The 13,514-nt window shown below is 43.0% G+C and overlaps 2 protein-coding genes across 2 annotated transcripts; one reads left to right on the top strand and one right to left on the bottom strand.

The window, feature by feature from the left end:
* Positions 1 to 1,052: 1,052 nt before the first annotated feature.
* On the bottom strand, positions 1,053 to 1,877 carry LOC109199454 (uncharacterized; the record flags this gene model as incomplete). The annotated part of the gene is made up of 1 exon (XM_019354812.2): positions 1,053 to 1,877. A coding segment is annotated over one exon (825 nt), but the record flags the coding sequence as incomplete, so codon positions are not given.
* A 6,977-nt stretch (positions 1,878 to 8,854) lies between these two features.
* Positions 8,855 to 13,219, top strand: LOC112844634 (uncharacterized). The gene is made up of 4 exons (XM_025904251.1): positions 8,855 to 9,021; positions 9,335 to 10,272; positions 10,362 to 10,727; positions 13,166 to 13,219. The coding sequence occupies exons 1-4, from the start codon at positions 8,892 to 8,894 to the stop codon at positions 13,217 to 13,219; spliced, it is 1,488 nt and encodes a 495-aa protein (XP_025760036.1). The 5' UTR covers positions 8,855 to 8,891.
* The last annotated feature ends 295 nt before the right edge of the window (positions 13,220 to 13,514 follow it).

The raw sequence follows: 13,514 nt of genomic DNA, 5'->3' as shown, positions 1-13,514 counted from the left end.
TGTTGGAGTAGCGTTCAGATAGCTGCTCTGCTCTATGTTGGTACAGGGCATTGAAGATGATAACAGTGGGTGGATTATATTCTTAAACTTAGTTACAGCACTTTCAGAAAGACATCTACTTTGATAAAGTCTACTCTCCACTGCTGTGTAATCAATTATTGTAAATGTAAATGTTATCAGGAAATGATCAGACAGCAGAGGGTTTTCAGGAAACACTGTTAAATATTCAGTTTCTATGCCATACGTTAAAACAAGATCTAGAGTGTGATTAAAGTGGTGGGTGGGTTCTTTTACATTTTGAGAGAAGCCAATTGAGTCTAATAACAGATTAAATGCGATGTTGAGGCTGTCATTTTTAGCATCTACATGGATGTTAAAATCACCCACAATAATTATTTTATCTGAGCTGAGCACTAAATCAGATAAAAAGTCTGAGAAATCAGAGAGAAACTCTGTGTAAGGCCCAGGTGGACGATAGATGATAACAAGTAAGACTGGTTTCTGAGTTTTACAGCTGGGGTGGACGAGGCTAAGCATCAGGCTTTCAAATGAATTAAAAGTCTGTCTTGGTCTTTCGTTAATTAATAGGCTGGTGTGAAAAATTGCTGCCACACCGCCCCCTCGGCCTGTGCTTCGGGATTTCTGGTAGTTAGAATGACTCGGGGGTGTTGATTCATTTAAACTAACATACTCATCCTGCTGCAACCAGGTTTCTGTAAGGCAGAGTAAATCGATTTGTTGATCAATTATTAAGTCATGTACTAACAGAGACTTGGAGGAGAGAGACCTAATATTTAATAATCCACATTTCACTGTTTTACTCTTTGGTTCAGATGTGGATACTGTATTGTTCTTTCTTTGTGATTTTTTATGTTTAAGTTGTTTATTGCTGGTTTTTAGTTTGTTTTTTGTCTGTTTGGGAGCTGACACAGTCTCAATGGAGATGGGTTTTTGGGGGGTAGCAGGAGGAGAGAAGCTGCAGAGAGGCGTGTAAGACTGCAACTCTGCTTCCTGGTCCCAACTCTGGATAGTCATATTTTGGGGGGTTTAATGAATTTGTCCATATTTCTAGAAATGAGAGCTGCTCCATCCAAAGTGGGATGGATGCCGTCTCTCCTAACAAGACCAGGTTTCCTCCAGAAGGTTTGCCAATTATCTATGAAGCCCACATCGTTTCTGGGACACCACTCAGACAGCCAGCAATTTAAGGAGAGCATGCGGCTAAACATGTCACTCCTGGTCTGATTGGGGAGGGGACCAGAGAAAACTACAGAGTCCGACATTGTTTTTGCAAAGTTACACACCGATTCAATATTGATTTTAGTGACCTCCGATTGGCGTAACCGGGTGTCATTACTGCCGACGTGAATTATGATCTTACTGTATTTACGTTTACCCTTAGCCAGCAGTTTTAAATTTCCTTCAATGTCGCCTGCTCTGGCCCCTGGAAGACAATTGACTATGGTTGCCGGTGTCTCTAGCTTCACATGTCTGAGAACAGAATCACCAATTACCAGAGTTTGACCCCCGGCGGGTGTGTCGCCGAGTGGGGAAAAACAGTTAGACACATGAACAGGTTGGTGGTGTACCTGGGGCTTCAGTTTAAGACTATGCTTCCTCCTCACCGTCACCCAGCCGCCCTCTTTCCCCAGCTGCTTGGGGTCTGCCGGGGAACAGCTAGCGGGGCCTACGCTATCTTCGGCTGCACCAGCTACAGGGGCCTGGCTAGCTACGGGTGAATGAAGGGTGCGAAGCCGAGTCTCCAATTCAGTAATCCTGGCCTCCAGAGCTGCAAATATGCTACATTTATTACAGGTATCATTACTGCTAAAGGAGGCCGAGGAGTAACTAAACATCTGACACAATGAGCAGGAAAGTGCAGGAGGGACAGGTGAAGTAGCCATGGTGCTAACGAGTCGGCTACGAGCTAAGCTAAGCTAGCGAAACAGTAAAGAGACAGTGAGTGAATACTTTGGCTATAAATTAGGTAGTGAGTACACAGAAAGGGTGATTCAGATGAAGCACGTTAAGATTATACTATGAAAAAGGGATGTATCAAAAGATTTAAATTAAATTGCTAAGCAGAAAAGCTACTCAGAAACACCACTGTGTTTGAGCAGGAACAGGAAGTGATACTATACCACAGAGCGAGCGAACACCAAGTGACAGCGCCACCAAGTGCATTATCAGCATCTGGAGGAGCTCCTTATCCTATTACAAAGTGTGTTCACACAGTTTGCTAGCCTCTTTCAGCATGTTAGCTGCGCTAAAAAGTTTACTGCTTACACACACTCGAATCGATCATATGACAGCCACCAGCGATGGCTGCTCTGGAAGCTGCTCTGCTAGCTGAGCTAACTCACTGTTAAAGGTTAAGGAAATGAGGTGATGCTGCTGGGAGTTACGTCACAAACTGGCAGCATGTAGTTACTCAGCATATATTTAATCCTTATTATCTGCTCCTCTCACCTCTGTTTACCACTGACAACAAGAACATTTAGCCAACAGTTTATTAGCTTTGGTAAATTATGAACAGGCATCAGCGCGGTCACCTATACTGTCCTTTAGTGCTGCAGCAGTAGGAACACCAGTCAATCTGAAATCTCTTTTTCTCTCTGAAGCACAGTGACAGCAGACTGAGTCAAAGACAGAAACCTTATTTAAACACTAAATATTCACCGGCGTCACTTCCTGATCCAGGATTCAAAGAGGACGTTGCACTTACTCAGCTTCTACCTATGAACGTCTTCACTCTGCAGCTCTCTGCTGTCTGGACCAGGTCTGTGTAGAAACAGAGAAAATCCTTCTTCTCCGTCATCAGTCCTCTGTGTCTGCAGGCTGTGTCACATTTAACACTTCGCACCAGAGTCTGAAGCTCACAGGTCAAAGGTCAGCTGCTGCACTGTATATAATAATTCACTTTTAAACAGTAGATAGCCTGACTGTGGGCGTCTCTGCAGCCATAAACAGTTTAAAAATTAAACACTGAACCATAAAAGAGTCTCAAACTGCAGCTCACAGGTCAAAGCTCAGCTGCTGCGCCCAGTAATGAGTTGAAATAAATCATTAATCATCATCTTTTCCCCCTCAGCACATTCACTTGGCCTTGGGCTGTTCTTAAAATGACTGTGCGGTCCACCACGTCTATGCTTTTCTGCCTCTTCCAGAGATAATCCCAGTGATCTTCACTTGGTCTGAAGTCTCACCTGATCTTGTGATATTGAGAGTCATCTGCCTTTAAGGCAGCTAACCACTCTTTCTAGATTGTATCACATCAACTCAACAAGAACTGAGAAGTGTTAAGTTGTTAAGTTTCATGCAGATCGTATATGATTTAATTATGTTCATGTTAGAAACATATTTTTTTCAAACTCTTGTAAATGTAATAAGCATCCAGTTTCTCTGTTTTAAGTGAATGATTAAGAAGGACAAACAGAGTGTTTCTATATGGAAATAGAAACTATTTGGAAACTATTGGTCCCTGTGGGACCCCACATGTCAGGTCCTTAGAGTGTGACATAAACTGATTTGCAAATAAAAGACCTGTTGGAAAGGTATGACATAAACCACTCCAGAGCCAGACCGGACACACCGACTATGTCCCAGAGCCTGTTAATCAGGATGGTATGGTCAACGGTATGGAAGGCAGATGTTAAGTCCAGCAAAACCATGACTGAGGATGCTCTGGAGACAGCTGACATCATAATGTCACTAGAGACCTTAATTAATGCGGTTTCTGTTGAGTGACACTTACGGAAACCCGACTGAAATTTGTCAGAGATTTCATGTTTTTCTAAAAAAGCGGCAAGTTGATATGCAACTACTTTTTCCAGAATTTTCGATAATAATGGAAGCTTAGAGATAGGCCTATAATTCTTAAGCTGAGTTGGATCCAAACTGCTCTTTTTTAATATTGGCTCAACAACAGCATGCTTACAGAACCTAGGGACCACACCTGTTAAAAGAGAGGCATTGCATATCTCTACAATAGAGGGGCCAATGGCAGAGAGAGCATTTTTAAACAGCCCAGCAGGTAGAATGTCATTTGCACAAGTGGTAATTTTCATTTTATCCACCAGGAGTGAAAGGTCATGTATGTTCATTGGGTTAAACGCTGACAGTAAATGAGGGGGAGGTGGCCCAGAGACACAAACAGATGGTATTGAAGAACCAATGCTCATACGGACATGATCAACTTTATCCACAAAGAAATTCAGAAACTCATCACTCTCAGATATAGAGGTCACGGGTACTGGGTGGACCACGGGGGAAACAATAGAGTTTATGGAGTCAAACAGTACCTTGGAATTTCTCTTGCTTGATGAGATTAACTGAGAAAAATATCCTGATCAGGCTGTTTTTATGGTTTCATGTAAGGAAACCCAAAGTTCCCTAAGGTGGAGCCTGTGAACTTCGAGTTTAGTTGCTTTCCAAAGGCGTTCTACTTTTCTACAGAATCTTTTGACCTTCCTGACGCTATCATTTATCCATGGATGAACACTTTTTGAGGCAGCAATGACAGATTTCATAGGTGCCACTGAATTTAAAATCTCCAAGCAGTGACTGTTAAAACACTGTGTAGCAACATCAGCATCAGTGCAGCCACTGATCACATGAGGGTCCAACATATTAGAAAACTTCAAAGCAACATCCTGATTTATGAACCGCTTATGGAACATGAGATTAGAAGGTGGTGTGTACAGAGGGAAGCTAAGACTAAAAGTAACACAGCAATGGTCACTCACTTGTATGTCCTTAACACAGACATTAGTTATGTCTAAGCCAAGAGAAAACACAAGGTCCAAGGTGTGGCCTTTAACATGGGTGGGTCCAGAGACATGTTGAATAAAATTAAAAGAGTCTGTAATGGATAGAAAGTCAGAGGCCATGCTACAGCTAAGATCATCCACGTGGAGGTTGAAATCCCCAATCATTAAAACTTTCTCCAGTTTAATAATGGAAGATAAAAAGTCCGTAAAATCTTGAATAAAAACACCAGCGGGGCTGGGAGGGCGGTAAATTAAAACACAATAAAATATATCTGAAGAACCAACCTTAAGAAGTTGTGACTCAAAGAAAGGGAAAAACTCAGAGTCCATAGTCCTGCAAGTGAAATTGTCTCGGTGAACAGTGACCAGACCACCACCACGACGGTCCAAATGTGGAGTCCCGATGAAGCGACAGCCAACCGGGCAGAGCTCATTAAGGTGGATAAATTCATTCTCCCGCTGCCAAGATTCCGTGAGAAACATGAAGTCCAGACTATTACTGCTAAAAAAGTCATTCAGTACAAATGATTTGTTGGCTATGGAGCGAGCGTTTAGGAGAGTGATCTGAAGCCGAGGTGACAGGCTGACGTCATCAACAGCTGATTGAGGGGAATTGACAGCAGACACCTGGAAAGAGGACGTAGTCTCCTGGTACCCCTAGCTGTGGAACTGTGGTCTTGTAGAATGAAAGGCCAAGGTGAAAACATCCCGCATCTCCAGACAAGATGCAGATCCAGGTAATCGTTCTGATCGCCTGTGATGAAAAGCCGAGTAGGCGGTAACTGATCGGCCTTATCCGTGTCCTGGAGGGGAACCGGTACCAAATACCGGAGATGTTCTCTACCATGGAGCGGAGGAAATCCCCTCTGTCGGGCGCGTTTCCTTTTAGCCTGGACACCAGACCTACAGCCCCTTCTAGACGATCTCCTTAACCTTGTTTTTGCTCCTGGGTTATTGTTTGGAGCTAAGAACAGGTACCGGTAGTCGGGAGAGGGAGGAGGGCAGACAAACGGCGGAGGGAAAGCTTGGTGGTAGTCTACGAATTTGGACAGCCTTCGGCGCGTCGCTGTGACGTAATCGGTCTACAAATGCGGCCTCAGGAGGATGCAGCCCATGAATCTGGACACAACCAGCCTGTGGGTCTGTGTATGAAGTATAGAGATTATAGAGATTATAGAGATTGATAGACCACGTGACTTTCGCGTATTGCATTGTGGTTGCAAGTGGCAACAACATCAAAACACTGCATCAGGCGCTAACATTTCCAGCACCGGTAATCATTAATTCTGCGGTTTTAATCCCTACTTGCATTTTATTTGCCCCCAAAACAGTTCTGTACAAAACGACGGAGAACACGGCAGGTCCGTACAAAGACAGACGTGACGAAAAGGCAAAAAAAAAAAAGTAGTAGGAAAAAATCAAAGGAGTGAAAGGGTCAGACCCATACGAGCATAGAGTGGAGTAAGGATGTTAGCGTGCTGCCCAACTTTCATCACGCACATATTTATATGGTCCTAAGTGTTAGTGCATACACTCACAAAATGTTTAGCAACTTCAGATCCCTGCAACAAGTCCAGGTCCAGTTTACTTAGGTGATTTGGACTATTCCATTTCATTCAATTCAATTCAATTCAATTTTATTTATATAGCGCCAAATCACAACAAAAGTCGCCTCAAGGCGCTTTATATTGTACAGTAGATAGCACAATAATAAATACAGAGAAAAGCCCAACAATCATATGACCCCCTATGAGCAAGCACTTTGGCGACAGTGGGAAGGAAAAACTCCCTTTTAACAGGAAGAAACCTCCGGCAGAACCAGGCTCAGGGAGGGGCGGCCATCTGCTGCGACCGGTTGGGGTGAAGAAGGAAAACAGGATAAAGACATGCTGTGGAAGAGAGACAGAGATTAATAACAGATATGATTCGATGCAGAGAGGTCTATTAACACATAGTGAGTGAGAAAGGTGAGTGGAAGGGAAAAACTCAATGCATCATGGGAATCCCCGGCAGCCTACGTCTATTGCAGCATAACTAAGGGAGGATTCAGGGTCACCTGGTCCAGCCCTAACTATATGCTTTAGCAAAAAGGAAAGTTTTAAGCCTAATCTTGAAAGTAGAGATAGTGTCTGTCTCCCGAATCCAAACTGGAAGCTGGTTCCACAGAAGAGGGGCCTGAAAACTGAAGGCTCTGCCTCCCATTCTACTTTTAAATACTCTAGGAACAACAAGTAAGCCTGCAGAGCGAGAGCGAAGCGCTCTAATGGGGTGATATGGTACTACAAGGTCATTAAGATAAGATGGGGCCTGATTATTTAAGACCTTGTATGTGAGGAGCAGGATTTTGAATTCAATTCTGGATTTAACAGGAAGCCAATGAAGGGAAGCCAAAACAGGAGAAATATGCTCTCTCTTTCTAGTCCCTGTCAGTACCCTTGCTGCAGCATTTTGGATCAGCTGAAGGCTTTTCAGTGAGTTTTTAGGACATCCTGATAATAAAGAATTACAGTAGTCCAGCCTGGAAGTAATAAATGCATGAACTAGTTTTTCAGCATCACTCTGAGACAGGATATTTCTAATTTTAGAGATGTTCACAGCTGTTATTTTTCTTCTTTATCTCCTGTACAGGCCAACACATCTGTTTGTCGTTCCAGGTTGTAGTATTACACAACATTTTCAGATCTAATAGAAATAAAATGAGTGTTTCGTAATTCATTCAATTTATTGTCTTTATTTATAACTGGCATTATTGTTTCATTCTATTATAGAATCTTACAAGAAAGAAGCAAAATTATATTCCATTGTGCTTTATTAGCTGCTTCAGTGAAAAACAAATCAACAATGCAAAACAACATAGTGGAAAACAGTTATTCATCACTTGATTGCTTCAATACAACACATAGCGCAACGAATTCAAATCAATATAAGACTTATTTGTAACCTACATCAACAATTATATCATGATAAAATACGTAATAACTACAACAGAAGACTTACCTTTGTGGGAATGCTTGGAGCAGACTAACATGTGATCTGGATTGTTCTGGGACGTTATATTTGGTCTTCGAATGGCTGCAATCCAGGCCATCCGTCGGCTCTTTGTTACTTCGGAAACATGGCTTGAACAATTTCTCTTCCATGACATAATCTGATAAAAAACTATCTCTTTACCCGTCAGCTTCCCGTGGCTGTCATGCGACCGGCTATTGCAGTTAATAATACAACAGCTTCTTGCCATTTTTTGTGTTTCTTTTTATCACTGTGTGACTGTTTTCATGTGAAAGTCTGCGTGCGCTAGTACCACTTGCCACTCGTTCCCAGAATCCTTTGCGGTTTTACCCTGGAATGACATCACATTTTCAATCTATTCATGTGCAGTTGTTGAAGTTGTAGAATGAGAAACAGGAAACAGAGACAGCTGGCCTTCAAAGTAAAAGCTGCTCCTTTTGAAACATGTTGGCAGTAAAATGTAAGAAGAGCTGAAGCGCGTCAATGATCTACGTGCCTAAATGTTAAACACAGTTGATATATTTGTGTGAGTGTTGCTGTGTGTGGCCCCTGGGCCTGTGGTCAGAGTGTGTGTTGGATAATCCGGCCCAGGATGAGGTCAAACTGAAATGGTATTAAATGTCTGTCACATATTTGAGCTTAGTGAAGTTTCATTTCTGCCCAATTTAACAACAACCCAAAACTTTTTTTTGTCTTTTCTATTTTATACTGTAGACTTTTTTGATACTGTGTTCAAAAGGAGCAGCTTTTACTTTGAAGGCAAGCCATCTTTGTTTCTTGTTCAGGTTGGGTGCTTCAGTGCAAACTTATAAACAGTACTTTTGCATAATGACTGAAACCAGCACTACTGAATGAACAATGGGCTGTGAGGTCAGTCAATTATGATCAATTATGTGAGGTCAGTTCCTTAATCATAATTATGCAAATTCTCATGACTATTGATCAAGAACCACTGACCAAAACCCACTGATCAAAGACCACTGATCAATTATGATCAATTATGTGAGGTCAGTTCCTTAATCATAATTATGCAAAAGTTTGGGGAAGCCTGCAGTCAGCTTCATTGCCCTGAAGAATTCTGTGGTGTACGAACCTCCTCTCCAAGGAAAGAAAATGCAGAGAAGACTCACCACTCAGCAAGCCTTGGAAATGATCCTCAGTGAAGTCAACCCTTGTGACTCGGATGGAGAAGACCTAGAACTTCAGCCGGATTCGGACTCAGAGCTGTCTGATCAGTCTTCAGGTTAGGTTTCATTTCATATTATTTCCTATTTCATTTCAAACAAGTAAGTGAAAAATACTAAAAAAGCAGAGCGGGATTAGGGTTAGCTAGTAACCCTAACTCTAGTTGTATCTTTTTATTTAGGAAGATATTTTATTGCATATCATTTCCTATTTCATTTCAAACCAGTAACTGGATGTAGTAAGTAAGATATTTCAGACATTATTCCGGTACAGAGGAGGAGATACTGGAATTATAATTAGTATCTATGCATGCATTTGCAATTTCGTTTGACCTTCCCATTGCTCACAATTTGAATTTGTTCACACTGCAGATGAGGAGACTGCTTCTCAACCTAAAAAGAGAGCTTGTTTGGGGACTGAGACAGCGAAAGATGGCACATTGTGGCGTGAAGAGCAGGTGGGGACCTGTCTCCCTTTCACCCCAATAGAGGCGTACGCTGCAGATGGAGAGCCAACGGCTAAGGCCAGGAAAAGTATCTTGAGTCGCCTTCAGAGCTTCCTGTGTTTCATCACTCTTGACATGCTTCATAGCATTCAAGAATGGACTATTCAACATGCAGAGCAAACGGAGGATGTTCATTGGTTCATGGACCTCCCTGAACTAATGGCATTTATTTCAATTGTCATCTTGCGGGGGGTTACTAGGGTTCCATCACTACGTGACTGCTGGTCAGCAAACCTGGGAAACCCGCAGATCATTGGAACTATGCCGCGTAACCGCTTCCAAGACATCATGCAACACCTATGCTTTGATGACAGGTCCACCCGCAGTGATCAAGCAAAGACTGATAAGTTCGCTGCAATTTCCAGTGTGTGGGGATCATTTGTCACCAACTGCATCACGTGCTACAACCCTGGTCTACATATCACCGTTGATGAACAGCTCTTCCCATCAAAGACTCGGTGCTGTTTCCTGCAGTATATTGCAAGTAAACCTGACAAGTTTGGGATCAAGTTTTGGGTGGCCTGCGACCTAAAATCCAAGTACATTTGCAATGTCCTCCCATATCTTGGCAAGGACCCCAATCGTCCCAGTGGGGAGAGACTGTCTGAAAATGTAGTGATGAGGCTGATGGAACCATTCCTAGACAAGGGCAGAAATGTTACCACGGACAATTTCTTCACATCGCTTTCACTTGCACAAAAACTTCTTAGACGGAAAACCACCATCCTCGGCACAGTCAACAAGATTCGCCGGGAAATTCCTCAATCCGCTAGATACAAAGATCGCAATGAATTCACCACTCAGGTAGGCTGCAGGTCTTTTGTGGTTCTATGTTTATGTGTTTCATTGTGTGTAAAAGTGCTATGGAAATAACAATTTATCTTATTTCTTAGGTGTTTTCAACCTCTGCTGCCACGCTGACGGCGTATGCGGCCAAACGGAAGAAGACAGTCTATATTCTTAGCAGCATGCACAGCGTGGTTCAGACTGATAACACCACCAAAAGGAAGCCAAACACTGTCACCCTTTACAACACCACAAAGTGTGGCGTGGATGTGATGGACCAGATGGTGCGGGAGTACACGGTCCGCAGAGGAACACGGCGCTGGCCAGTTGCCGTGTTCTATAACATGATTGACATGGCAGCACTGAATGCACATGTGCTGTATCAAGCATGCACCGGGACGCAGGAAAGACGGGTGGACTTCCTGGTGGAGCTTGCAAGAGAGTTGGCTAACTCTCATATGGCTGGGAAGAAGGCAAGAAAAGAACAGTTGCCTCAGACACAACCCTCCACACCTAGCCCTGGAAAAAGAGCCACGTGTCAGGTCAAACACAAATGCAAGAACAATCATGCCACTGTGCGATGTGTTCACTGCTACAGATACACATGTGGTAAATGCAGACTACAGATACCATGGCAGTGCCAGGATTGTGAGTGATTGAAATGTACTCACTCACTTTTTATTGTTAGTTGTAAATATCTGTACAAACGGTTGTTTTTGCAGAAATTTTTTTTGGTTTGTTTTTTTTGTACTGTTTTTATCAATAAATCTTTTGGAGATTTATTTTCCTGGATGATTGAGAATGCATCAAGACGAACACAAAATGAAGTTCACAGCTTTTAGCAGTTCCCCCTCCCCACACACAAACAAAGAGGTATTTGGCTCAGCAATCATTCACACACCCCCACTCCCTTCCACAATTCTCAGGTAACGACCCAATTTACATATGAATTGATGCTAACAGACTAGCCAAGTTAGCTTCCACTTGGCTGACAGAGGGTTAGAAAAGCCTGGGACTTCTAGTGTTAAATTGTGTTTCACGTCCATGTCCAAAGTTCACATGTTGTTCAGGCAACATCAACTGTTGAAGAACGAGCTCACAGCTGTCAGCACACATTTCCATCAGCACAACAATAAAAGCAGGAAATTTCCCCCAAAACGCTCCGTCAGCTGCCAGTTTGTGCTTAATCATTGTTGCACTTTGTAGATGGTTCCTGAGCACTGGTCTCACAGCCAGCTGCTAGTGGTGCAACAGATCAAAAATCTCACGGTTCGGATCGGATCACGGTTTTAAGTCACAGATCGGATCAATTTTCGGATCAGCAAAAATAGAAAAAAAAAAGACAAAAATTCTACTCGCCATTTACTTATTTAAGTATTTTTTGCCTATTAAAAAACATTCAACTGAAGACTCATTCCACGCACTTATATAAAAACAAATTAAGGTGCAATATGGAACGATCTTGTCACACTGAAGTGGACGCGCAACGAGATATCATAGCGTGGCTCAAGCACGTTCATCACAGTTTAAACCTTGTTTTGCACAACTGACGACGGCCTCCCGTCTGCAGCTAAACACCCCATTAGCTTTTGTAATAGCTTTAGCCCGTTCGGACTGGGCAGCAAAGGGCTGCTTAAATGCCGCAAACTCCTCTGCCTCGCTACTTGGACCGCTAGCGCTGACCATAACTACCGCTTGAGAGACTGACCACGCGCACCATACGCATACTTTTTTTTTTTTTGAATCTTCGGATCACGTGCGTACCGAACCGTGGAGTGGGATCGGTTCGGATTTCGGATCAACCGTGATCCGTTGCACCACTACCAGCTGCACATAGAGACCAGTCTTGTTAGTCCAGGTCAGAAGATGACTTGTTGGAATGAAAATGAGCTTGTAGTTTGTCTGCTTTAATAATGTGACTGGAAAAAGGTGTTGGACTTCAAATATGTCCGTTTCTTTCACTCTTCACCTTTAAAAGTGAAGCCTTGTGGTTCCTGGAAGGAAAAACACGACTTTTTCAAGTTGTTGTCCTGTTTTTATGATAAATGTACGACTTTAATGTGAAACATTCAGAGTTTTTTCTCTTGTTTGTTTGAAGCTGCTTCCTGTTGGCTTCAGCTGTTTGGAGTTTCCATTTTCCAAACTTCTACATTCTGAACCTTCTTCAGCTCTGAACAGATGATGAAACACTGAATGATTTCAAGCTCACACTTTGTCTAATAAAGTTACATCTTTCATTCTTTGCACAGATTGAGGGACTGTGGTTTGTCAGAGATCAGCTGTGATTATCTGGCAGCAGCACTGAAGTCCAACCCCTCCCATCTGAGAGAGCTGGACCTGAGCATCAACAACAAGCTGCAGGATTCAGGAGTGAAGCATCTGTGTGGTTTCCTGGAGAGTCCAGGATGTGGACTTGAAACTCTGAGGTCAGTCAGCATGTTTTAGTTGTGCTGAGATGAATATGATGTGAAAGTTGTGCTGACACTAAACTGCAGACATCAGGCTGATATTATACTGATCCACACTGAGGATCTTCATGGTAAAGTCTGTTTTCTTCTTCTCTAGTTTAGTCCATTGACTGTAGCAGAACAATTTTCACATTTCAAACAGTGATACTCATCGTATGGCCCGCGGCCCACACGCGGCCTGCCCACCTTTCCTGATTCAGAGAGAGGGGACCCTGATTAACTGTGTAGTGTTCTTCCTCACAGTTCTAAGTATCAGACACAACAATGAATAATCCACAGCTGACTGTCTTTAATAGGTCAAAGGTCACGGCACACAGCAATCTGTGAAACAGTTTGTAGCAGGAATTCTTGCACTATAAACTGACACTGCTGCACGGCATGCTGGGTAATGCTAGCTGCTCAGGTATGGGCGTGCTAACGGCTGTGAGGCTCCGTGGCTGCAGAACACTGAAGACGAGAAAAGAGAGGTGGAGGATGAAGAAAAGAGGCGGAGATGAAGCAGAAGTTTAGCTCCAGAGAGGAGCTGTGTCTGTGTGGGTGGGGCTCAGGCAGCTCCGCCCACACAGTGACAGTGAAGCAGGTGAAGAGTAATAAATGAAGACAGCAGACAGGATTTGATAAGCTGATGTACAAACATGTAGAATGATGGTGGCAGCTACAGAAACAGGTCCATACAGACTGAAGTGTTTCTCCTTTGCATCTTCCATATTTGATACTGAGAGTTTCCAGAAGAGCAAACATCAAACACGCCTCCAAACATGTGATGAGTCAGACTGACATCATTTCTACAGA

The sequence above is a fragment of the Oreochromis niloticus genome, unplaced genomic scaffold (assembly GCF_001858045.2).
Source record: "Oreochromis niloticus isolate F11D_XX unplaced genomic scaffold, O_niloticus_UMD_NMBU tig00000658_pilon, whole genome shotgun sequence".
NCBI classification, from domain to species: domain Eukaryota; kingdom Metazoa; phylum Chordata; class Actinopteri; order Cichliformes; family Cichlidae; genus Oreochromis; species Oreochromis niloticus.
The sequence above is the reverse complement of the archived record's forward strand: the minus strand, read 5'-3'. Positions and strand labels throughout refer to the sequence as shown.